Source organism: Capra hircus, chromosome 4 (genome assembly GCF_001704415.2).
Source record: "Capra hircus breed San Clemente chromosome 4, ASM170441v1, whole genome shotgun sequence".
Lineage (NCBI taxonomy): Eukaryota > Metazoa > Chordata > Mammalia > Artiodactyla > Bovidae > Capra > Capra hircus.
In genome coordinates this window covers 51,627,844-51,655,309 of record NC_030811.1, presented here as the reverse complement: position 1 = coordinate 51,655,309, position 27,466 = coordinate 51,627,844, and the positions used below count along the sequence as shown (strand labels likewise).

General features: G+C 39.7%; 1 protein-coding gene across 1 annotated transcript in view; it reads left to right on the top strand.

Annotated features, from left to right (window-relative positions):
* HIBADH (3-hydroxyisobutyrate dehydrogenase) overlaps window positions 1–21,490 on the top strand; it is a 112,399-nt gene extending 90,909 nt beyond the window's left edge. The window contains exons 5-8 of the mRNA XM_005679359.3: window positions 3,052–3,185; window positions 4,799–4,875; window positions 11,712–11,868; window positions 20,506–21,490. Coding sequence (XP_005679416.2) covers window positions 3,052–3,185; window positions 4,799–4,875; window positions 11,712–11,868; window positions 20,506–20,664 — 527 coding nt within the window. The 3' untranslated portion in view covers window positions 20,665–21,490. The remainder of the gene's footprint in view (window positions 1–3,051; window positions 3,186–4,798; window positions 4,876–11,711; window positions 11,869–20,505) is intronic.

Genomic DNA, 27,466 nt, shown 5'->3' with positions numbered 1-27,466 from the left:
AAAACTTGAAATGGTTGCATTTATTTTGGGATAACTTCAGTTCAGTCACTCAGTCATATCTGACTCTATGTGACCCCATGGACTGCAACACGCCAGGCTTCCCTGTCCATCACCAACTCCCAGAGCTTGCTCAAACTCATGCCCATTGAGTTGGTGATGCCATCCAACCATCTCATCCTCTGTCGTTCCCTTCTCCTACCTTCAGTCTTTCCCAGCATCAGCATCTTTTCCAGAGAGTCAGTTCTTCACATCAGGTGGCTAAAGTATTGGAGTTTCAGCTTCAGCATCAGTCCTCCCAATGAATATTTAGGATTGATTTCCTTTAGGATTGACTGGTTTGATCTCCTTGCAGTCCAAGGGACTCTCAAGAGTCTTCTCCAACATCACAGTTCAAAAGCATCAATTCTTTGGTGCTCAGCTTTCTTTATAGTCCAGCTCTCACATCCATACATGACTACTGGGAAACCATAACTGACTAGATGGACCAGGTCTTAATTTTGTCATTGCAATAGGACTATGCTTGATAGTGACATATAGTTAAAGGAATACCTGTGGAAAGTCAGAAGGTGGTCCCAGGAAATGCCAAAGCTTTAGAATTACCCAGTTTGGCCAGACCCTTACATTGGAATATAGATTATGATAAAATCAGAAATAATTACATCACATAATGAGAGAAGAAAAGAGTGGAAATACCACAGACTTACGAATTAAAAGATGAATTATTCTTTCTTTTGTGGTATTCTCTTAAATAACTTATTTCTTCTTTTTGAAATATGTGTTTGAACAAGTGAGAAAGTATACCTGTCAAAAGATTAACCAGCTGAGAACCATTGTCAGCATTAATTTTCCTTTAATAAATGACTCTCTGAAGCTATTTAGCAGCCTGTAATCTAGACACAAAGCTGTTGACCTATGATGGATAGTGCTGGGTTTGTTTGTAAGCTTTGACTTAAATCGTCTGCTTAATTTCTTCTGGTCAGATCAACAGGATTTGGAGTAAGGGTGGTTATGTTGTTTGAATTAAAATAGCCATAAAAACTGAGCAAAATGATTGTAAAACATTAATGATCCACCATCTTGGTGAAGTAAATTAGAAACTAACAAAATGACAGTCACTTAAACTTCACCATTATCAGAATGTTCAAGTGACACAGATAAGCTAATTAAAAGCATTTGTTCTAATTGGGGTTTTGTACATAATCAGTTCCATAGTGTGTCTGAAAATATTGTGAAATAATGTAATTTAACCATATGTAAGCATCTCAGACTTTCATAGCATGTGGGCACTTCCTTTTCCAAGATTGTTTGGCTAACATAATGCTGACTTCTCTTCCTTTTAATAATTAGTTAAAAACAGCATGAACTGTAAAACAGAAAGGCTATCAGTTTGTGAAATGTTCACAATTAGAATGAAATAAAGATCTCCTCATTTGGCTTTTTATGTATAAAACCTGTATTTCATTGAATAAATTAAATTTAAAAGTAGGCCATTACTTGCAGCTGTCTAGTCTAATAGCCAGGTTTGATGCATAGCACAAATAGTTACAGTTTCTTTATTCCTAGCTATACTATAAATAAGTTGTAAAGGCAGAAATTATACTAATACAGTTCTTTCACATACTACCCTGGTTTTGAACAACAAAACCTAACCTGAAAATTATGAATTATGATTTTTTTCTAATGCTAAAAGCAATAAATAATACTCTTGGTTTTATTTTATAGTTAATATTAGTATAGATGAGTGAAGCTCCCCCCTACTTCCTTTTTAAGACAAGTCTAGGCCATATTTTTTGTGCTGAAGTAGAATTTGCTTCTCCAGTCATTTCCATTAGTGAACATACTTCAGACATTTGAGAGGCTGAGGAGTGGCCAAACCGTGGATAAAAGTTTATTTCTTCTTCCCATCATATCACTAGGAATGAACTGCCCAAAAGGTGTATAGGTATACCTTGTTACATTGCTGTTTTCAAATATTGGGTTTTTCCATTAAACACAGAATGGGTACACAACAATCCTACTGTATACCACAGGGAACTATATTCAATATCCTGTGATAAGCCATAAGGAGAGAGAATATATATATGTATAACTGAGTCACTTTACAGCAGAAATTAACAAGACATTGTGAATCAGCTGTACTTCAACAATAAGTAAATTAAATATTTATTTAACAGAAAGAACCAACATTGTGGTAACCTTGACGTGTCAGGTGATACTTAGCATTTTTAACAGTAAAGAATTTTTAAATTGTGTATGCATTGTTTTTATAGACATAATGCTATTGCCCATGTAGTAGAGTACAGAATAGTGTAAATATAAATTTTATATGCACTGAAAAACCTAAATATTCATGTGACTCTCATCTGATTACAATATTCACATTACGGGGGTGACCTGGAACTGAACCCACAGAATCTTCAAGGTATGCATGCTTGTATAGCAGGAGGAAAAAGAAAAATCAAGTAATAGCTAGAAAGTGCACATCAGAATAATCAGTCTAACTAAGCAATTGTTTTCTTTACCTTAAAAAAGAATCTTTCCATCTGAAATGCCTACTTGTTTATGGGAGAAAGAGACAAGTCCCTCTCTTTGTCAGTCTCATCTGTCGATAGTGTGCAGAGAGGGAGTGAGTGAGCCAGAGACCCCAGATCCAAACCTGGCAGCTGACCCCATGACTGTTCCCATGGCACAGGTACTGGTCAGGGTACAGGTCATCTTTTTCACACACTATTACTGAATAGGTTTTTCAGGAGAATAAGAGATGCATGGAAATAGTAAAATTCACATTTCAAATTCCCATGGTACTCCATGATCCTGCAAAAAACTTGAGATGAATTGAGTTCGACTGAATCTGTTGCCTTTGGCTTATGAGTAACCTTCTTAATACTTGACAATTAAAATATTCCAGGAGAGATTTATGCCTGATACAAATACAACTTGGAGGCAAGGTTTTTGATTTGGTTTGGAATTTTCTCTGATTTTATAATCTACTTAAACACTTGAAGAAATGTATCCCTCTGCTTCTATCCTTTTTACCCCCAAACCATTCAGGTGTGGGAGCCGCTCGGTCGGGGAACCTCACATTTATGGTAGGAGGAGTCGAAGAAGAATTTGCTGCTGCCCAAGAGTTGCTGGGGTGCATGGGCTCCAATGTGGTGTATTGTGGAGCTGTTGGGACAGGGCAGGTAACGTTTTCACATTACTGACACTGATTTGATGATGTAAAATCAGCTAATGTTCCTTCTTCTTTCCTGACGACAATCTGATTCTGCCTTACTCTGTTCAGTCTATGGATTTTTTGTTTGCTCAGGTTTTCTTAAATTAGAAAAAATTAGTTTTCCATCATTCCTACTGGAAGTAAGCAGAGATCAGCCAATTAATTTAAAAAGATGTCAAAAGTTCCTTCATTTCAGACTTTGACATATTTGCCCCAGCGACCACTGAAATTATCCTTAAAATGGCTTCTGTGTGAAGTGCTCATGTTGTCTGATTTGCTGTTACCCTCCCTCTAACTTTGTAATTGCTGCTACAGCTCTGTTCGTAGTACTGTTGGGTAGAAGTGATGTATGCTCTTTAACTTAAAAAAAAAACCCACAATTTTCATTAAGAAATGTGATATGTTATTTTTCTGGTCAGATAGAGGTGAATGATCACACTGAATCTTGAAATCAAACAGGTTGTCCCCTTCCCACCCAGTACTCACACTCCTCTTCATGCTTTGTCCTGGTCACTGGTCCTTTTTTTTTTTTAAATCATATTCAGGACTATACTGTGATCTTTGATACGTCTATTGTCTCCATTCCCTTATCCAGTCAGTCTCCAGTTTCTGACTCTAGCTTCAGTGGCTCTCATTGTTCTCTCTCCATTCAGTCCACACATTACCTGGTCTAGTCTTTCATTGTGTCATGCCTTGTTGACTGCTCCCAGGGCCTAGTGGATCTCTGGACACTGGGTTTACCCCTCTGCCAACACTATAGCCAGAACTAATCAAGATGTTTGTGTCCTTGTAGAGTTCCCAGTTCTGACACTTTGTGTCGATTTCTGTTTCCTACCATGTCAAACTCGGACACTCCATTCCAACTCCCGGACACTCTATTCTAGCTTCCAGACACTCTATTCCAGCTTCCGTAGCTCTGGACCCAGTCTTAAACTGTCAAACTTCTTCCCATTCCTTAAAACCACTGCCCAGGAATCCATTTCCTTACTGTTCTCAAGAATATCTCATACTATACTCTTAGGTATGAGATATTTACTTTTTCTCCTGGTCTCCTCCTTTCACTCTCTTACCTATTTAAATCCTGCCTGACCTTCTGAGCGATGGTTTCAGGTTTCACTTCCTTTCTGCTACTGCCCTCAGGATCTGGGGTCTCTGAACTCCTGTCTCTGCCTACAGCTTCTCCCATGCTATTTGCCCCTTAGTCGTGTTTGCTTGTACACTGCCTTTTCATTCAGTGTGTTACTACTGCTTCCCTGGTTAGGTTGTCAGCCCCAGTCCTGAAGGAACAGTCGTGCCACATCAGTCAGTATTCCCTGTCGTGCCTGCACCCATGGGAGTAACTCGGTCACCTACAGTTCACGTTTCTTCCCTGGTGCGAGAGACACCCCCACCCCCGTCAGCTCTGGGAGCTTGTGTTAGGCTTGGAGGGAGGTTTGCAGCACCAAATGCCTTTTCCTGCTTGAGAGAATCAACAGTTGAATGCTCTTACTTTTAGAAATATGTAGAATTGGGTGAAGAAATCTTCCTGTGAGTTACGGCTTGAAAATAAATATATTTAATATGTACTCAATTTGTTTTCAGGCTGCGAAGATCTGCAACAACTTGCTGTTAGCTATTAGTATGATTGGAACTGCTGAAGCTATGAATCTGGGAATCAGGTTTGTTGAATAGTACATTTTCATATTCTAACAATTTTTACGAGCTTTCCAATTTGATTTTCTGATGTTGAAAACAAATGTTCATGAGAGATAAATGAGTTGATCCAGAAACATTTTGAAAGTATTTCATTATTGAACTTTAATAGACTTTGCTTATTGGACAACCAATAGGACCCTGGAGAGCATGAATACTCTATCCTAAACCATAAAATGCATTGTGCTGTATATTTGAAGTTACATTATCCTTTTTATATTGGGAGCTCCATTTCTTCTATTATGTCACAATGCAAGAAACACTTTTACTATAAAATTTAAACACTTTTTGGCAGTGTAGGACAAATTTGTATAAAATACAGTTTTAATGTATAGTGAATTAGGCTACCATGTGACTAGTTTTATGTATTTATTTAAAATATAGTGCCCAGTATCTACACTAAAAGGACTCTTGGTTATTTATTCTCAGGATAAACTGGATGGCATTCATAAGACTGCATAGCATAACTCTTCATTTTAACTTGCCGAGGGTTTTACATTAAGATTTTATATTATCCTTACTTTACATTAACAATATATCTTTTCATTGAAATAAAATGGCATTCATACTTTGCTGAAATTGATTTAGGAATTAAGTTTTTCCTACAATGGGGATCATCCTTTAGAATGCTTAAGGTTAATGCCTTAATTTTAGTCTTTAATCTTTTGGGTTAGGAATTCTAAATATGATTAATCACCTAATTAATTTTTTGAATGTTTTGTATTTCATGAATATAATATATATTTCTTATTTTAGAAAATGCTTAATGAGAAAGATGCTTTTATTCAAGTGTTTTCTTCACACTTCCCAGAACTGCTTGCCAAATATATTACAAATCAGAGTAGTGTTTCATATCATAGCTTTTGATAAAAGTAATAAAAGAGCCAAAGTACTTGAGATATTTTTTAAAACACAGTAATGGATTCACATTTCCTCTTAATTACCATATCAAGATGCTGTTGTTTTATTGAATTGCCCTTGTCTCAGATGTTAAACTATCTTGACCTATTAAGTTGTCATGTTGTAATTGAGATAAAAGAGGAATTTGCTTTGCATCAGTGCTAATTGGTTTATCAATATCCTGTACCATTTACATTTTAAAATTGAATGTCTGTAAGATGGTAAGGCATATCTGTACAAAGTCTTCTGGTAGTATATAGGAAGCTTTTCAGAGTGTTGTGTCTGTAATGTAGCTAGTTTAGGCTATGGGTCACTTATCATAATTGGAAAAACTAGTTATTAGTAACTTGTTTTCGTGTCCATTCTTTAGACTAATTTTATGGAGGGAGACAATGTGAATTTCTGGAACCAAATTGCATACAAAATTAATTGGTATTGACAACAGGATTAGAGTATTAATATGCATTTTCAGCTTTAGAATTTTATCTTCATTTTTCTGGATATAAATGAGTATATAAAAGCCTAGGTTACACTATACCAAAATTTCCCTTTATTTTTGCCAGTTTATTTTATATTCTGCCTCTTTAAGCATCACTGGATCAGAATGTTCATTAGGCATCTTATAGCATTCCTCAAATGTTTTTCCTAACAAAACTCTTATTAGGTGATCATTTTAAAATGAAATGTTTGTACAGTAAGTGCTTATGGAAGTCTTAACTCCAAAGGCCAACTAATAAAGAACAGTATGAAAATCAGTTGAATCAAATGAATAAAATGTATACATTGGCTACTAGAGTAAGTTTATTATCAAAGAGAAAAAAAAAGTGATAAAATTTCAAACAAGTATTAAGAGCAAAAGCAGTAAATCTTTTATCGTTGGCCTTGATTCACTATGATAAAAACAATATTTGGAAAATGTTAAGCTTTCAATGTTTAATTTTTCCAAAACTGTATATTACTGTTATTGATCTATATGTGTATAAATAAAATATTTACCAATGTATATATACACACACATATATGTCTGAATTCAAAGCAGGGATTCATTATTTTTACTTATGTGCTATAATATTAATAATCTGTAAGTTTGTGGGACTCTACATTGTACTAATGAATTATTTTCATAACATTAGGATTTTATCAGTTTATCCTACAGAGATTCTCAGTGGTTTGAAAGTCCTAAAAATGATTGCTTCGGCTATTGTCTTTTCTCCATGGTTTACAGACATGGTTTAAAATGACAGGATTGTTCTCTAACAGAGTGTAGAGAGCGACCACGATTTATTGAGCTTTGCAAGGTGAAAGAGAAAATTGGCATCAGCAAGCATAAATTCCCAAGTAGTAAATTCCCACAAAGTACTATAGCATCAAAGTGGTTCAGCCACATTTATATTCTGTTCACTCTGAAGTGAAAATTTTCTAGAGCATTAATGTCAACATTTACAAATTGAGTCACTTGTTCCTATGAAGTGATCATTTCTGATTAATTTCATTCTCATAAGGCAGTGTTTTTTTCTGGAACACTGACGTTTCCCTTTTTTGAATAGAAGAATAAAACTGTATAGTTTTAAGCTCTTATTGACCCTATATGATCTTTTACAGTGAATGTTTATGGATGTCAGTGAAAGTTTAAATGCTATAAAAAAAAAGTAAAGCATAAAAAGCCTTGGTGTACAACATATTTTGAGATTCTTTTTTACTGGACCTTTCTGCCTTCTAATTGGGTTCTATTTAGGACTCAGAGCATAGTTTTATGGTACTAAAAATGCCTTATGTGCCTTAGAGAGATTTCGTTCCCATGCACCACATAAGAATAAGGTTGGTAATGTGTTTTGTTGTTTTGTTTTCATTTTCCTTCTACCAGAAATTGTGTTTTTGTTTGGTTTTCTTTTTTTTCCCCCCCAATATAGGTGGTGTAACAAGTTATTTGCATGACCACCAGGGCCCAGGGCCCTATAGCAACAGCCATATTGTCTCCTTCCACCAAAAGAAGCTTAAAACAGTTAAACTTCTGGAAGGCTGTTCAAGATGAAGACTTTCCCACTAGCATAACTTTAGCTTCTTGGCTACTGCCCTGAGATGGTGTTGCCTTTTCGTTTAAGTGATGACTGAGACCTCTCAGTTGTATACCCTAACAGATAAAACATATGGCCAAAGGTTTATAATAAAGGTTTGACCAAATTTGATGGCTGATTAAGTGACTACCCATATGACCTAGTGAGACTCAGGGTGGTGAGTCTGGGTGCCTGTTGATGACCACATCCCAGCTCTGCCACCAACTGAAACTTTTCTCATCTATAAAATAACAAAAATAATAGTATCTATCCACAGTAATAATAGGATCTATTGTGAAAAGTGAAAGTGTTAGTCACTGAGTCATGTCCAACTCTATGTAACCCATGGACTGTAGCCCTCCAGGCTCCTCTGTCCATGGGGTTTTCCAGGCAAGAATACTGGAGGTAGCCATTCCCTTCCCCAGGAGAACTTCCCAACCTAGGGATTGAACCCAGGTCTCCCACATTGCAGGCAGGTCCTTTACCATCTGAGCTACCAGGGAAGCCACATAATCTGTTGTGAGGAGTAAATAAATTCACCCATGTCAATCTTTTAAAACAGTTCCTGACACAGAGTAGGTGCTTAATACATGGCAGTTATTGATGTGATGGTGGTTAGTATTTAAATTGTACGTTAATGTTTTTTTCTTCATAATGCTTCTCACTGGCTAGCATTATGTATTTATTTGTTTGTTTGTTTATTGCCTGTCTTCCCAACTAGAATGCAGGCTCTGTGAGCTTTGTCTGCTCATCCATGGCACATAGTAGGCACTCAGTGAAGGTTTGTCAGGTGAATGAAGAGGAAAGAGGGAGGGAGGTGGGCAAGGCTCTTCCCTCTGCCTTAGGTAAATGTTACTATTGGATGTCCTAACTGGCCCACTCTTGGAGGGCAGGCACAGCCTCTTGTAGGCTGGCAAGTCTGCATAAACTTTGGTGAATAAGGGAATGATTGATTTAAATTGACCTCGTCTTGGATGTTTCATTTCCAGATCGATTCCTGTGATACACACATCTCAGTTTAGGGACATCATTTGCTGTGTTCTTATATAAACCAGACAGTATAGATACTTACAGAGTCTACAAAGTGAGCAAACTTTTTTGGCCTTTAAAGCCTTGGTTACAGTGAAGACAAACACTTGGCTTCCCTTGAATTTTTCTTACAGTTTATGCATCATTTTTACTTCTCTCAAAAGTTCATTTAAAATTCTTGTGTTTTAAAGGTGAGTAGATTTGACACAGTGACGTTTATTTGAGTTGCATTATATATGCGGTCAGAGCAATGAATTCATTCTCTGTTTATATCAGAGAACATTCCAGCAATTGTAAAGCCACATGCATGCATGCGCGTACTCTCGAACCACATCCAGTGGCAAGTTATTATGGGGACTGACAGACTGTCATCCTTTTGATGGCTTGAGCTGTATATCTCCTGAACAGCAATGGGGCTCTTATGCAGAAAGTATCATATGTTCCCAGCCAATTTACAGGGAAACAGCAATAACATTTTATCATGGTTGAGAGCCCAGTAGCTGCTTCCTATTAAACTTGCCCTTTCAGATACCTGTCTTGGATTAATTTGTTGATTTCAAATGGAAACTCAGTCTTCTCCAGTGAAGCATGACGTTCTAGGATAGACTCCCTGAATGACAATTACTGTGTATTCTAGCTGGTTGCAGACCATTACAAGCCTTGGGCACAGTGGAAGACAGAGGACTTCAGTAACTGATTTTAATATCATGTCTAATTTTAGCTGTCAGTTATATATATGCCAGTGAAAGAATCCTCAGAAAGATGAAATGCAAAACACTTCTAACTTGCTCTTTTTAATGATACACTTTGCTGTTGGGGGTGTGGGGGATGCCTTGGGGAGGAGCGGAGAGGGAGCAGCCATCTCCTAAAGGGTATCAGCATGGTGGGGAAGCATCAGATTTGAAAAGTGAATAACAACTGTCACCTTGTTTTTTGGTGTGCCCCTCAGGGTGCTTCTAAATAGTAACATGTTCACCAAAGAGAGTTCCATAAATCAGTGCCAGTATTTTTCCTTGAACATTCAAGCAAAATGAAATGTAGGGTTTTACAACAGATAATAAGCTGTGCTCCCATTTGGTGAGTATTATAGACAGAGTATGAATTTCTTTAGCAATAAAGAGCATTGTGAGGCACTGTTGAGTCCAGGCTGGTAAGCAGGGGAGTATCTCTGCTGCTCAGAATGTGATGAGCCATTTTAAAAGAAAATTTAAATTAGGAAGCCTGAATTACATTTCAAATGGAAGGAAAAAGCAGTGTTTTGGGGAGGGGGTCTTTAAAAATATCCCCTGTTCATAGAACGAAATATTTGTGCTTAGAATATATATTTGCAGTTACAGCAAATTAACGAATTGTTCATTTGTGACTTTATTTTTCACAATTGTTCCATAAGTGCATTGTCTTTGGGTCATCTGCTACCATAGAACCCTGATAGCCTGATTATATTTAAAAGAGAAAGAAAGCATCAGTAGCAAATTATACATGTAACAAACTTGGGTCTTTATAAAAGAATGAATGAAACTGTTCAGGTTACTTTCCAGCAGAGTACAGTTGAACAGCTGACTTCAATGGAATCTTTATCTGTTACGATCTTTTAGTAAAAACTGCTCATTATAACATGGCCCACTATGTGAATTCATGTAGATGGCATGCCATATTGTATTCCTTGAATCACAATTGCTCCTTGAAAGTCTGATTACATAACATTTGTATTATGTGTTAAGTCCTTACCCATCCTGGGTATTAGCCCTCGACCCCACTTGAGCATTTGGAAAAACGTTTTCCTGGTTGTTATATTCCGCCCTGGAAATAAACAGATATATTTCAACACACAGGTAATAAACAGCATGCTAAAATACACAATTTAACATTTATATGTCTCTCTTTAATCTTTTTATTTTTTTCATTCTGGAACAGATTAGTTTTAAGGAAAAGCAGAAAGTTTTATTTGAAACTTGATTAAAAGACACTCAGCAAAACAGTGCTTCCCAGACTGCACTAAGATACTTGAAATCAAAGTAGTACAGCATTATAATTTTTTTTTTTTCCCTGCGTCCACATTTGAACAGCCGTTTATGCCATCAGCTCAGTGATAGAACAAATGATGTTTCCGCTTGGGCAGGCTTTGTTTTATCAGGATCAGTAACCTTATCAGCAGTTGACCCAGAACTATAATGCATGCCTCTGAATAGATAGCATATGTCACAGCTCTATGCAGACTTGCTTCATAAGCAAGATGGTCTAATGAAGATTTAATAAATAAGGAAAAGTTTACAGCAAGAAATGTCCTCTTTTATAATAATAACTTCTCATAAGCTCATTTTACTGCTCATGACTCATCTCTTGCATTTATTCTCATAAAAGCTAAAAGAGTAAACATACACATAAATGATACATAGACTCCCATGATATGTAGCTTATCTGTCAGTATTTCTTTCTGAAATATATCATTTGCAAGTAAAGACTTAAGATGATCATCTTGGCTTAAGGTTCTTAGGTGACGCATAAATGTGATAATGTCCAAAAGATAGAAAACCTATGTGTATGATAAGCCAGCAACACTTTTTATGCAATTATATATTGTTTCTTAAAAGCAGGGTAGCGCAGGTTTTCTCTGTGTAGAGTGTCCTGGCTCAGAAGTGTTTCTTCACTAGCTTTTAACACCCTATAATTTAAGATTGGATTCTTCACTCATCCGTCTGCTTTGATTTTTCAAGACATCATAAATGGAGAGAGAAGATGGAGCACCCTCAGACGTAAATAAGTCACACGTGACTTGTACACTTTGACATTTAACACTTCTTTCCTTTGACCTTTGACAGGTTAGGGCTTGACCCAAAACTCTTGGCTAAAATCCTAAATATGAGCTCAGGACGATGTTGGTCAAGTGACACTTACAATCCTGTACCTGGGGTGATGGATGGAGTTCCCTCGGCTAATAACTATCAGGGCGGATTTGGAACAACACTCATGGCGAAGGTATGGGAAATGCAGTGACTACCCAAGAGAGTGGGGAAATGTTTCATGGTCTGTTCTTCTCCTTCCATCTTCCCCTCCATCATTCTCTACCCACCCACCTTGCCACTGCCTCCCTCCCTCCCCTGGGCTCACCACCCCACCCCACCCCCACTCCTCCCTGCTTGTAACAAAGCACACCTCTATCCTGGAAGGCAAGATGACTGAAATAGTGACTCACTCATAGGAAATTAGTTCAGACTTAGCTTGGATAAAAATCCTTATCTTGTTCATTTTTAATCCTAATTTTTAATTCTCATCCTTTTGGATGAGAATAGATTAGGATGTTTCTCTGGTGCTTGGCTTTGTTTGTAATGTGAATCGGTAAAATTTGTTCTGCCTATAGTTTATAATCTTCTTGTTTAGTCATTTACCAAGTCCTTAGAAATGGGAGCAGTAAGCATTTTCTGATGGCTAATAATATAATGTCATTAGATGTACATATCACAGAAGAGAGGATCTCTCTCATGATACTAGATTTCTAAATACATCTTCCTGCTTTAAGAATATGTGTTTATGTGTAAAGTCATTTGAAAAACAAATTATCGGCCTTCTCTCATTTGTGATTTCAACGTTAGAAAATACCTTTTAGACAAACAGACTTCCAGATTTTTGCGTAGTGTGTTGCCTCATTCTCAGTCCCCACAACCCTGTCCTTTACTTTTCAACCAAAGTAATAGTACGAACACTTGGATATGGTGCGCAGGTCACCCTCGCCCATTCCCCATGATGTCCGTGCATTCTGCTTTTCGACTGTGCCTTGACTTTGTCCACTTGCCCTCTCCACCACCTCCAGTGCCTTGGCTGAACCTCAGTTGGATGCTGCCACATCAGCCCTCAACTGGTCTCCTTGCCTTTCATTCTCATTGTCTCCAGTTCATTTTCCATGACATGGCGAAGAGTGGGCTTCCTAAAATGTAAAAACCTGATTATGCCGTCTCTCCTGTTAAGTCTCTTTAGTGGTTTCCAGTTACTTGTAGGTTAAAGTCCGTCTCTGCACGTTTTCTTAAAGGCCTTTGCCCTCCTCCCTGACTCATCTCTGCTTCGCGCTCCCCTCCTTTGCTTTAGCCACATGGAATTCATTTGGCCCCTCGTTTTTCCCTCCCTGGCAGCCCTGCGCCTGGTCCGCCCCAGGCCTACCTCAACGCTTCCTCTCCCTGTAGCCCGACCCCTGGCGCATTGTCAGCTCACTGGAAATATTTATTGGGTGAAGCCAGGTTTGAAACTATGTTTCTTATTTTGTGGATTTTGTAGTTTCATTTAAGAAAATACTTATTTTTATGCCAATCTGTACCTTGTATTTCAGCTTGCATATCTTCCACACAGGCTTTTATTGATGTAGTATGCTGTGTTACTTTTATTGGAGAAAGTAGCTCCTTAAGTGAATTGTTTTCACAAAGCTGCAGGGTCGTTTATCAGGACACAGAAAAGTGAAAGAATCGCATTTATGCCCAGGTTGCTTTATGTATCTGTGTGAAGTAGGTTGTGACCTGTTAGCTTGTTTGGTTTCTCAAGTACTACTAATGGCTGCATTTGAAAAAGCAGCTAACAAGTGGCCTGTGAGCAGTGCTGCCTTTATTTTGGGACTCTCAACTGCAGCTGACCTCTGTATCACACCTTTCCGTCCACCATTTGCTCCAGTATCCCTGCCCCGGAAGAATCTGTCCCTACTGAGGTCCTTGAAAATTATTTCCTTGATAGCATAAGATAATTCAGTAGTAAAACATATGAACATTGTTCTCTTTTGCCCTTGTTTTCTCTGTAAAATGCAGTTGTCATTTCCCTTGCAAAGAACCAGACTTCTGAATTTTGCTTAAAATGAGAGAATTTACACAGAAATGCTTTCCTCACCTCAGAGAGCTATTAGTGAAACACACTATAGATGATGAGACTTGTGTCGAGAAATTGATAGAGGTTAGAGAAATCCCCATTAATGCTACTGATGAAAGCAATCATACCTGCTTGGGCAGATGAGGCTATTTGTTGTTGTTCAGTCACTAAGTCGTGTCAAACTCTTTGTGACTCCGTGGACTGTAGCATGCCAGGCTCCCGTCCTTCAGTTTCCCTGATTTTGCTCAAATTCATATCTGTTGAGTCAGTGATACTATCTAACCGTCTCATCCTCTACTACCTCCTTCTCCTTTTGCCTTCAGTCTTTCCCAGCATCAGTGTCTTTTCCAGTGAGTTGGCTCTATGCATCAGGTGGCCAGAATATTGGAACTTCAGCTTCAGCATCAGTCCTTCCAATGAATATTCAGGACTGATTTCCTTTAGGACTGACTAGTTTGACCCCTTGCAGTCCATGGTACTCCCAAGAGTCTTCAACGCCACAACTCGAAAGTATCAGTTCCTCAGCACTCAGCCTTATGGTCCAGCTCTCATATCTGTACCCGACTACTGGAAAACCATACCTCTGACTATATGGACCTTTGTCAGCAAAGTGATGTCTCTGCTTTTTAATATGCTGTCTAGGTTTGCCACATCTTTCCTTCCAAGGAGCAAGCATCTTTTAATATCACGCTGCATTCACTGTCTGCAGTGATTTTGGAGCCCAAGAAAATAAAATTTGTCACTGTTTCCATCGTTTCCCCACCTGTTTGCCATGAAGTGATGGGACTGGATGCCATGATCTTAGTTTTTTGAATGTTGAGTTTTAAGCCAGCTTTTTCACTCTCCTGTTTCACTTTCAAGAGGCTCTTTAGTTCCTCTTCGCTTCCTGCCATTAGAGTGGTATCATCTGCGTATCTGTCTGAGGTTATTGATATTTCTCCTAGCAATCTTGATTCCAGTTTGTGATTCATCCAGCCCGGCGTTTCACACGAAGTACTCTGCATATAAGTTAAATGACTAGGGTGCCAATATACAGCCTTGTACTCCTTTCCCAGTTTTGAACCACTCAATCGTTCCATGTTGCTTCTTGACCCATATATAGGTTTCTCTGGAGACAGGTGAGGTGGTCTGGTATTCCCATCTCTTTAAGAATTTTCCACAATGTCAAAGGCTTTAGCATAGTCAGTGAAGCAGAAGTAGATGTTTTTCCCTTGCTTTCTCCGTGATCCAGCAAATTTTGGCAATTTGATCTCTGGTTTGTCTGCTTTTCTAAACCTAGCTTGTACATCTGGAAGTTCTCAGTCCACATACTACTGAAGCCTAGCTTGAAGGATTTTGAGGATAATCTTAGTAGCATGTGAAATGAGTGCAGTTGTACAGTAGTTTGAACATTCTTTGGCATTGGCTTTCTTTGGGATTGGAATGAAAACTGACCTTTTCTAGTCCGATGGTTACTGTTGAGTTTTCCAAATTTGCTGACATATTGAGTGTAGCAGTTTAACAGCATCTTCTTTTAGGATTTGAAATAGCTCAGCTAGAGTTCCATCACTTCCACTAGCTTTGTTTGTAGTGATGCTTCCTAAGGCCCACTTGATTTCACATTCCAGAATATCTGGCTCTAGGTAAGTGATCACACCATTGTGGTTATCTGGGTCATGAATATCTTTTTTGTGTAATTGTATATATTCTTACCACCTCTTCTTAATCTCTTCTGCTTCTGTTAGGTCCATACCATTTCTGTCCTTTATCTTGCCCATTCTTGCATGAAATGTTCCCTAAATAGCTCCAGTTTTCTTGAAGAGATCTCTTGTCTTTCCCATTCTATTGTTGTCCTCTATTTGCACTGTTCATTTAAGAAGGCCTTCTTATCTCTCTTTGCTATTCTATGGAACTCTTGATTCAATTGGATATGTGTGTGTGCTAAGTTGCTTCAGTCATCTCCAATTCTTTGTGACCCTCTGAACTGTAGCCTACCAGGCTCCTCTGTCCATGGGATTCTGTAGGCAAGAATACTAGAGTGGGTTGCCATGCCCTCCTCCAGGAGATCATCTCAATCTAGGAATCGAACTTGTGTTTCTTTTATCTCATTCATTGACAGACAAGGTTCTTTACTACTGTCATCACCTAGGAAGCTCTCAGTTGGGTATATCTTTCCCTTTCTCCCTTGGCTTTCACTTCTCTTCTTTCCTCAGCTATTTGTAAAGCCTCTTTAGACAACCACTTTGCCTTCTTGCATTTCTTTTTTTGGGGGATGGTTTTGGTTCAGTTCAGTTCAGTCGCTCAGTCGTGTCCGACTCTTTGCGACCCCATGAATCACAGCACGTCAGGCCTCCCTGTCCATCACCAACTCCCGGAGTTCACTCAGATTCACGTCCATCAAGTCAGTGATGCCATCCAGCCATCTCATCCTCTGTCGTCCCCTTCTCCTCCTGCCCCCAATCCCTCCCAGCATCAGAGTCTTTTCCAATGAGTCAACTCTTCGCATGAAGTGGCCAAAGTACTGGAGTTTCAGCTTTAGCATCATTCCTTCCAAAGAAATCCCAGGGCTGATCTCCTTCAGAATGGACTGGTTGGATTTCCTTGCAGTCCAAGGGCCTCTCAAGAGTCTCCTCCAACACCACAGTTCAAAAGCTCAGCCTTCTTCACAGTCCAACTCTCACATCCATACATGACCACTGGAAAAACCATAGCCTTGATTAGACGGACCTTAGTCGGCAAAGTAATGTCTCTGCTTTTGAATATGCTATCTTGGTTGATCATAACTTTTCTTCCAAGGAGTAAATGTCTTTTAATTTCATGGCTGCAGTCACCATCAGCAGTGATTTTGGAGCCCAAAAAGATAAAGTCTGACACTGTTTCCACTGTTTCCCCATCTATTTCCCATGGTTTTGGTTACCACCTCCTATACAGTGTTATGAACTTCCGTCCACAGTTCTCAGACCCTCTACCAGATCTAATCCTTTGAATCTATTCGTCACCTTCACTGTATACAATCATAAGGGATTTGATTTAGGTTATACCCAAATGGCCTAGTGGTTTTCCCTACTTTCTTCAATTTAAGCGTGAATTTTTCGATAAGGAGCTCATGATCTAAGCCACAATCAGCTCCTGATCTTGTTTTTGCTGACTGTATAGAGCTTCTCCATCTTTGGCTGCAAAGAATATAATCAATCTTATTTTTATTGACTCTCTGTTGATGTCCATGTGTAGAGTTGTCTCTTGTGTTGCTGGAAAAGGGTGTTTGCTGGGACCAGTGTGTTTCCTTGATAAAATTCTGTTAGCCTTTGCCCTGCTTCATTTTGTAGTCCAAGGCCAAACTTGCCTGTTACTCCAGGTATCTCTTGACTTCCTACTTTGTGCAGAGGTTAAAGCGTCTGCCTGCAATGTGGGAGACCTGAGTTCAATCCCTGGGTCAGGAAGATCCCCTGGAGAAGGAAATGGCAATCCACTCTAGTATTCTTGCCTGGAGAATCCCATGGACGGAGGAGCTTGGTGGGCTACAGTCCAGGGGTCGCAAAGAGTCGGACATGACTGAGCGACTTCACTTTCACTTTCACTTTCCCTATGATGAAAAGTACGTCTTTTTTTGGTGTTAGTTCTAGAAGGTCTTATAGGTCTTCATAGACCTGGTCAAATTCAGCTTCTTCAGCATTAGTGGTTGGGGCAATAGACTTAGATTACTGTGGTGTTGAATGGTTTGCTTTGGAAGCAAACCAAGATCATTCTGTTGTTTTTGAGATTGCACCCAAGTAGTGCATTTGGGACTCTTGTTAACCGAAGGCTACTCTATTTCTTCTAAGGGATTTTTGTCCACAGTAGTAGATATAATGGTCATCTGAATTAAATTTGCCCATTCCCATCCATTTTAGTTCACTGATTCCTAAAATATTGATGTTTACTCTTGCCAACTCCTGCTTGATCTCGTCCAGTTTGATTGACTCAAGGACCTAACATTCGAGGTCCCTATGCAGTATTGTTCTTTACAGCATCAGACTTTACTTTCACCACCAGGCACATCCACAACTGAGCGTTGTTTCCACTTTGGCCCAGCCGCTTCATTCTTTCTGGAGCTATTAGTAATTGCTTTCCACTCTTCCCCAGTAGCATATCGACCTGGGGGACTCTTCCTTCTGTGTTGTATCTTTTTTGCCTTTTCATACTGTTCATGGAGTTCTCTCAGCAAGAATACTGGAGTGGTTTGCCATTCCCTCCTCTAGTGGACCACGTTTTGCCAGAACTCTTCACTATGACATGTCCATCTTGAGTGGCCCTGCATGGCATGGCTCATAGCTTCATTGCATTATGCAAGCCCCTTCACCATGACAAGGCCTTAACTTACTAGGAGATATTTTGCTTAACTGCTATTAGATCTCATTGTGTTGGGGGAGATACTGTTAGTGTGTTCTTAAAGTAGAGGCTTATATGTTCATCTCTTAACATCATAAAATTCTAATATAGGGTGTGTATATAATCAGAACATAATTAGAACATCCAAAAACTCCTCAACCTAAAAGTCTGTTTCTGATGGCCTCTAAGGAACAACTTATGGAATATCATGACCACTCTTGTTACTTACTTAATGTACCTGTCTCCTTGTAAAATGCAATGACTTGGTCCTTCATTAATTTGTTGAAAACTTTTGCAGTTGTTTTATTTTTTCCCCTGAACCACCCACTGAGCTCATGAATTCATAAATATTTTTATTTGATTAGTGAAATGGGGCATTTGTTTGTTTCAAATTACATGTTACAGACTTCAAAGGATGCCTTCTTTTCTTACATTTCAGGACAGACAAGCCGCTTAGAGTTTTATAGACTAAATCACCTTTCTCTTTTTAGAATGTCTGTCCTCTGAGGTAGCAGCCAGCAAAGCTATTTTAGCTGCCTCTTTTTGGTTTTATTAGCTCTTATTTGGGATATTTACTTGCCCATTTGAAAACCTCTAATAGACTTTCCTTCTCAATATTGTTGTGTTCTCCTCAATATGTTATGTTTACTCTAGGCTTTTATATTCTAGTTATATTTCTAGGTTAAAAACTACAGACAGTCTTTCTATGTAGATTTTCTGTCATTTTTAAATAAATGCATCTTACAGATATGCAGCAAAATGATACTGACAAGAGGCTTATCTGCTTGTCCGGGTATAAGCAATAATGTAGCTTATTCACCCACATTTATTAAATGTGTGGGCAATAATTAACCTTGCTTTTTAGTGGAAGCTATAGACGACTTTTAGGTTAAGTACACTTTCCAAATCTATGTGTTTGCATGTGAAAATATATAAGTAAGCACAAAATCATGTTAACACCTATAGCATCATACATATCCAAGCGGCTAGAGATTTAACCCATTCTTTAAACTTTCCTTCTTTTTCCTTTGAATCATTTCCTCCTTTGAGTGGATGGTATCCATAATTGCTCATTTATGAAGAATGTTCCTCAAAGAATACAAATGGTCCTGATCTTGCCTCCTTTTTCATTGCTTGTTGACTTTTCTGTTGATGAGGCAATGAGGATGGTAACAGTAAGAAGGCAATCTAGTTGGTTTTGCCACTTGTGCAGCTCTTATATAATCACAAATAAAATGAAGTGTGGGGAATATTGTTTCAGTTATCCATGCTTTCATTGTCTTCCATTCATTCTACATATTTCAAGGTGGGACAAGATTCTATTCTTAGTAGAAGATATCATTCACCACAGTTTAACTGTAAAAAATTTATAATGTTAGCTTTTGTCTATTTTTAAACAACTGTAAGTTTTCCAAAACTCTCAAAATGAAGCATTAGCTCTCAGAGATGTTAAAGGGTTGATGTGATGCTGACTGTCCATTGCACTTGAAAGAAAATCCAGCCTTCTCACCAAACATCATAAAGTTTTCTTGTTCCACCTCTGCCCATCCCCAGGTTCATTTCCCTCCCCAGCCCCTTGCTCACTCTAGTTCAGTCTCATTGGCCTTCTTACTGTTTCTTGAACATCCAAGCTATGCCTCCTTCGGGCCTATCCCTTGCTCTTCCCCCCGCCTGAAAATTTATTTCCCCAGCTCTCCAAACAGCTCACTTCCTCCTCACATTCGCATTGTAGGTCAAGTGTCTTCACCTCGGGAGGTCTTCCCTAAACATCTCATCAATCAGAACTCTCTTCCTTCCACTCTAGCCCTTGCTATGTATGACTTCCTGACCCCTTACCCTGCTTATTTTTCCTCATCACTTGTTATTATCTGGAAGTTCAGCAGTTGTTTTCCTGTCTGTCTTCCACACTGGACATTAAGTTCCTGAAAATAATGACTTGGTTTTATTATGACTACATATCAGCAGCATTTAGAACAGTGTCCAGCACACAGCATTTTTTAAATATGTGCTAAGAGATTGAATGGATATTTTCATCATTGATAATTTCATCATGCTTAATTTCATATTGGGGTTTGTCTTAGGCTTACAGGCTTCTGCAGATGTGAAAAAGCATTTCTCTATGTGGTCTTATCTGGATGGGAACATACCTGTCCAGAGTCAAAACAGATAGGTTTTGTGGAGGAGTGGAGAGGACACTCCTCCACAAAAGGTTTGTCTCTGGAGCAGTTTTGTAGCTGTAAGATAGCACTTATAAAATATTTATAGACACACACAGACATATAACTTAACATCATTCTTGTAAGTATCTTATTTTTTCAGATTTCATTTTTTCTTCTTTGAAACCCAAGCATTAGGAGCCACAATTCCAAAGTGAGCCTAAACTGCACAGCCTCAATGTATTCCCTCCACCCTTGTTTGATTTAGGATCTGGGATTAGCACAAGACTCTGCCACCAGCACGAAGAGCCCAATCCTTCTGGGCAGTCAAGCCCATCAGATCTACAGGATGATGTGTGCAAAAGGCTACTCAAAAAAAGACTTCTCATCCGTGTTCCAGTTTCTGCGAGAGGAGGAGACATTCTGAATTTGCCCTTTGGCTATGGACACTGTTGGAAACCAAACTCTCTTGGAGCCACTTACAGCTCACTTCACAAGTAAATGGGCTTAATCAGAGGTCACCTGTCTGCTTTTGATTGTCTAGGTCACAATAAACCCTGGGATTTTTCACCCATTTTTAACTGCTTATTGTTTTTATCTATTTAGCAAACACCTAGTACCTGAATTTTCTTTTTTTTTCCTTTTCTGCAAGCCACTGATGGTCTCTGCTAGCTAGCCAACTGACCTTTTTCAAAAGTTTGATTCCTGAGCATCTTCAGCTGAAACGTTGCCTACTTCAATCAGGATATTATTTACTCCACTTTTCACTTCTACAGTTTCACAAATAAGACCAGTTTTTTTTTCAACAGGATAAAACCTATCTTCAAGGAAGGAAAAGAAATTGGTATGAGGAAATGAGTTAGGGAAAGGGGAAGTATAGTGAATTACTCCCTGTGTCCCTCAGGAAGTTTGTCCTGCTAACCCAGTGGTGGTGGTCTTGCATTCTGAGGTTATGGTTTATTTTCCAAGAGTTGATAAAGCAAGAGAATGCCTTGCTGCATGTTATGTAATTTGGACCCTGTTATAGTATCTCGGTGTGCCCCTCTTGTAACAACTCCCAATACTCAGCAAACTTTTTTTTTTTAATATATTTTTGCTTCCTTGTACATTCTTACTACATATTTTTTGACTTCAGAAGAATGACTTCTTTAGAACTGTTTCAGAGCCAATGATATATGCTTTAGATAATTATTACATTATCCTAAATATAACCATATTATTTTGAATTCAAATAAATTTCTATGCTGATAATACTTCCTTGGAGTTTTTGTGTCTTCCTAACCTTTTTGGTGAACAGTCAAATGACCTAACAGATTGGTGTTGTCAACTAATGGGGAGAGGATGGGACGAGGGGAAGAGAGGGCAGGTCAAAAGGAACTGAGTGTGAACTGGCCAGTGGGCAGCCCCCATCCTCCTCTGCCTGCATCCTTAATGAGTCTTTGTTTTCTGATTCGTGGGTGCTATAGGAATTTGGTCTGCAATAGATGTAATTATGTCCCAATAGGCAGCACAGTTGCCTTTTTTCCCCATCAGAGCCCCTAGAAATACTCCAGGCCATATACTTAGACACCAGATTTAGCAAAAGTACTGCTACTTTAATTATTTTTCTGGTGATCAAAAATTCCAGGCATTATTGTAAGTGTTAGGGCTCCAGTGATGAGCAAAACATAAAATCCTTCCCTTCTACACCATAAATTCTAGTGTCTCTTAGGTGTATATGTGAGGAGGTGTGAGAGACAAGAAATGAATGTGTATGTCAGGTGATAATAAGGACTAAAAGAAAAAATAAAGCTGGGTGAGGGAGATGGATGGGGAGTGTAGGGGTACCTTATTAGGCAGGTAAGGGGAGTGTGGCCTTTGAGCAGAGATAGGAAGGAAGCAAGAGAGCAAGCCATACAGATATCTGGGAAAAGAACATTGTAGGCACAGGAAACAAAGTGCAAAGGCCCTGAGTTAGGACAGCATAAGATACATGAAGACTAAGGAGGCCAGAATTGTGAAGTGTCATAGACTGAGAGAAACCAGATTGTGTAGGACCTTAGAAGATATATTGGGATGGTAGCTTTTATTCTGAGTGAAGCGTAGCATGTCAGTTAGCAAAAGTGAAAGGTAACCAATACACTGCCACCCCCAAGTTTAGTGGTTTAACAAGCATTTATTATTTTTTAAGGTTCTCAAGGTGGGCAATGTTATTCTTCCGACTGGGCTAACTCATTTGGAGCTGGCAGCTGTGGTTTGGTCTCATGTAGCAGGGACGGCTGGAATGATTGAGGCTTCTTTCCACATAGTCACTTATCCTTTGGGAAGATCCAGGTTTGTTGACCTTGTGGCAGAAAGTTCCCAGCGGCAACATACGACAAGTCCCAGAGAACAAGCATTTTTCAAGCCTCTGCTTGCTTTATGGCTGTATTGTGCCATTGGTTAAAGCAGGTCACCTAGCGAAGCCCTGAGTCAATATGGGAGGGCTTGCATAAGATGTGGACACAGAGAAGGGGGCAGTACGGGACCATTTTGCAAATGGCTAATATCACAGCCAGCACATGAAAGATTTTGGTTTAGAGGGATCCCTCTGGCTGTGGTGTGGAGAATAGACTATTGGGAAAAGGGTGCAAGCAAGGAGACCAGGTAGGCAATGGTAATAATCCAGGTGAGAAATGATGGTGGCTGGGACCAGAATGATGAAGATGGAAGAGGCAAGAAGTGGTCAGATTCTAAACATAAAGATGGATGGGGAGAGAGAAAAGGAGTCAAGGATGATCCAAGGTTGGTGGAGAAGGTGGAAGAAAGGGGTGACCATGTACTATGAGAGCAAGATTGTGGGAGAAGAATTTAGGGAGGATTGGGAGAGGTATAGGAGAAAAAATCAGGAGTTTATGATAGACATCTAGGTGGATAAAAAGCAGGTCCAAGGTCCGAGCCCCATCTTACTCTAGGTTTTAATGGTTGGAACATGAGGCAGAACCAGCAGATGAGACTGAGTGACCAGTAAGGTAGGGAAAAAAATGGGAGCAGTGTCCCAGAAGCCAAATGAAGACTCACTATAAGGAGAGAATGCGCATTTGTATCAAAAGCTACTGACAAGTTGAGTAATGTAAGGGATGCGAATTAGTCATTTGGATTTGGTAAAATAGAAGTCACTGTTGACTCTGACAAGTGTTTTGGTGGAGTGTTAGAAATAAGATTGGGAATGGGAAGAGAGAAATGAATGGAGACAGATTTCAAGTTTTGCTGTGGAGAGAAAACAGACAAATGGGATAAATACTGGTAGGGAACATGGGGTCAAAGGAAGTTTCATTATATTTTTAGGATGGGAGGTGTTATAGGGTTATGCTGATGGAGGTGAAATGATCACAGAGGGGTAAAGTAATGATGCAAAAAAGGATACTTGCTAAGTGATGTCTTTGAGTAGTGAGAGGAGAAAGGTAGAGGCATGGATGGAGCTTTGAAAACTAAAAACCAGCATAAAAATCATGTGTCTAACTGCCAGCATCGTATATGAAGGAGAGAGTAGTACTGCAGTTAAATACTGCAATTAAATATAATTAAAAATTATACTTTTATTTTTTCAACAGAATAAATATTAGTGCTGGCAAGGACTTCAGTGACCTATAAGCGTTACCTGTATCAGTCACCCTCCTGATCATCAGCTTTCTCATCTACAAAGTTATCGTCAACAGTGTAGCTTAGTATTAAGTGCTCTTTTGGAAACTTGAAACAAAACGTGAGTCAAGGACAATTGCAAGTGTTAACGAGGATGTGGAGAAAGTAGAACCCTCCTAACATTGCTGCCAGGACTGTAAAACGGTGCATCCACTTTGGAAAATGGTTTGGCAGTTCCTTGAAAGGTTAAATGTGGAGTTACCACATGATCCAGCGATTCTACTCCTAGAAAGTGCTCAAGAAAAGTTAAAATATACACCTCCATAAAAACCTGTACATGAATGTTTGTAGCAACAGTATTCATAATATACAAAAAGTGGAAGTAATCCAAAGATCCCTCAACTGACAATTGCATAAACACATCGTGGTGTATCCATACTGTGGAAGACTGGCCATGAAGAGGATGGGGAGTCTGAGAAACCTTGCTCAGGTATTCCATAAATACCTCAAATTCAGTGTATCACACCTGAGCTCCACATCCTCCCCTGTTGACTTGCTTCTTCTCCTTGTCCCTGTCTATCCAGGTTCCCAGGAAGCATCCCTGAGGCTCTCTCCTCCACCCATTCTCCAAAGCAGATTCTAAATCTCTCGTACTTGCTTCACACCCTCATGGACTCCTGTCTAGAATACTTTGGTTTCTTTGTGGTTACTTCTTTTTTCCCCAAGAACTTCACAGAGGTATAATTTACGTACAATAAAATTTGCTCCTTTTAAATGTACGATTTAGTGACCTTTAGTCGGCAGTGGCACCACACTCCAGTACTTTTGCCTGGAAAATCCCATGGATGGAGGAGCCTGGTGGGCTGCAGTCCATGGGGTCACTGGGAGTTGGACACGACTGAGCGACTTCACTTTCACTTTTCATTTTCATGCATTGGAGAAAGAAATGGCAACCCACTCCAGTGTTCTTGCCTGGAGAATCCCAGGGATGGGGGAACCTGTTGGGCTGCCGTCTATGGGGTCTCACAGAGTCGGACACAACTGAAGTGACTTAGCAGCACTCATCACCACAATCCATCCAGCTTTCCATCACCACCACCCCCAAATCTCATTTTGTCACTTGCCAGTCTCCCTCCCCTAACCCCCAAACTCTAAGCAACCACTCATCTTTCTGACTCTGTAGACTTGTAGCTGCTTATTAGCCACCAACCTGGTTCTTCCCCAATTTGTTTTTTCCCCCACTGCAGAAGTGGAAGGCTAAAATTCCCCTGCATAGTTAACCTTTTGTGGCTCAGCTGGTAAAGAATCCGCCTGCAATTTGGGAGACCTGGGTTTGATCCCTGGGTTGGGAAGATCCCCTGGAGAAGGGAAAGGCTACCCACTCCAGTGTCCTGGGCTGGAGAATTCCATGGACCGTAGAGTCTATGGGGTCACAAAGAGTCAGAACTGAGTGACTATCGCTTTCACTTTCGCGTCAACACCTTTTAGCCTCAAATGCAGCCTGAACCCCTTGGTGTGGTATTCAGGCCTTTCATCCTCTGGCTCCTGTCTTACTTCCCCAACACTGTTGCCCTTTGTTTCCTCTATGGCACCCTGTGGGCCCCAGCTTGTGAACCACAGCACTTGCCCGTTCCCGAGCATGCCATGTTTCTCACACCTCAGGACCTTTGCACATGCTGCTTCCTTCACCTGAAATACCCTTCTCCTACACTCCTGACCCACTGGCTCAGGCCCCGTATCATCTAAAAGGCCTTCTTTGGCCACCTCAAGCTGAGTCATTTCCCCTGTTTCTATAGCTCTTTGTTGATCCAGCCTACATCATAGCACTTTCCTCTTACATTATGTTTGCTGGTTTGCTCATCTGTTTTCTAAACAGAATGTTAGCTCTTTGAGGGCACAGAGTGCATCTTATTCAGCTTTGAGTCCCTGTGTTGAGGTCAGCACCTGGCATCAAATAAGAGCTCAGTAGAAGACTGAGTGAGTGGAAGCAGCGGCATTGCATTTGTGTTAGGTTAACTATGATCTGCATGAACTTTTTCCTGATTCTTCCTTGGCGGATCAAGTTTATTTTCCTTTGGGTTATAAATGATGCAGTTTGTTAGACACTTGCAGAGTGTGGAACTTTTACAAAGTTTTCTTAGTCAAAAGGTTAGCTTATGATGTTTGACCTAAGAACTTTTGCAATCAAAATATGCATTTTTGGTAGCAAGCTTTAGTCTGATGTTAACGTACTTTAAACATCAACTTGCAAGCAGATAAAGCATGCACATATTCCACCTTATGGAGTACAGCAGTTCCAAATGTGATCTTTTTTTATCACACAGCCTAGACCTTGAGGCATAAGGTGAATTTCATAATAACACAGGTTTGATTTATTCAATGGATCCTTGAATAGTTAGGTATTTCAGAGACTCTTTTGCTATGCTAGTGATCTGAAACCATGATAAGAGAACATATGCAAGGCCACCGCTGGGTCCATATTTAAGGAAACCCCAAATGGTATGGGTTTACCCTTGGCCAATCTTCTTACTGCAGGGATTTTGATCTTGATTTGTTTTCTGAGCACTCTGAAATGTGTGTGATCTATCCACTTCCTATGGGGGTTGGGGGAGAAAGGGCAGAGAATGGGGTTGCATTATCCACGTGCATAAATCCTACCCAGGCTACTGTCAGAAGCCTGCTGCTGCTCAGGGAAACTTCACAGGTTACCACCAGCCTCAGCCAGAGTAACTACCCCCTTGAGCATTCTCAAACGGCCAACCAATGGGGAGTTGTCTGCCTGAGTGGGGTTTTTAGCCATCCTTCAGTTCAATTCAAGCGGTAGCTTAAAGACATCATAGAGATTTGTAACGTTCCATGCAAGGTGTCAGGCCCATAAACCAGCATGTCTATCGCGCCAGTGCACACGGGGAATCATCTCTCGTCAGTGGCAGAGAGATTGAAGATGACCTTTTACTATTTAATTGTATTCATCATTTAATAATTCAAGAATACCTAAAAGGGATGATGACTTCTTCATTCAGGCTAGAATTCAACTCTTGGAGAACATTAATAGGAAAATAAAGTAAAGCCGAAGCACTTTTCAAGCAGCCTGTAGGGAGTGCCTAAGTGTATTGTTTCCCAAAGTTGCCCCTGGCTGGCAGACAGGAGACCTGGGTCAGCATTCACCTGTCCAGCATCATGGATCAGTTTCCTTCTCTTTAAAACGAGGGCATTGCACTGATCTCCAGGATTTGTTTTAGCTCTAAATTTCTGATTCCTCTTAGTTAAGGGTTTAGGAAAATGTAAGTCACGTGCTTCTGACAGTTTTTGGACTCTGGTCACAGATTATTTATTGCTCATATAGGCATCTTATTTATTAGGGTTTTTTTTTATAGCTGGGAATAGATTCAGAGATCAATACATTTTTATTAATGATAGTCCGTCATGCCTGGTAAAGAGATGGCAAGAGAGCTCGTCTAGAATGAGCCCCTTGAATAAACCTGACACACTGAGCTTAGCTCTGAGCTGCGTTTTGGCAGGCCTCTCTGTAAAATAATGACATTGGCAGAGGGAAACACTATGGAAACCTTCCTCACAGCCAGACTCATAAAATCAAAGGGCAGATTTGGGGTGTGTTTCTCAGCCTT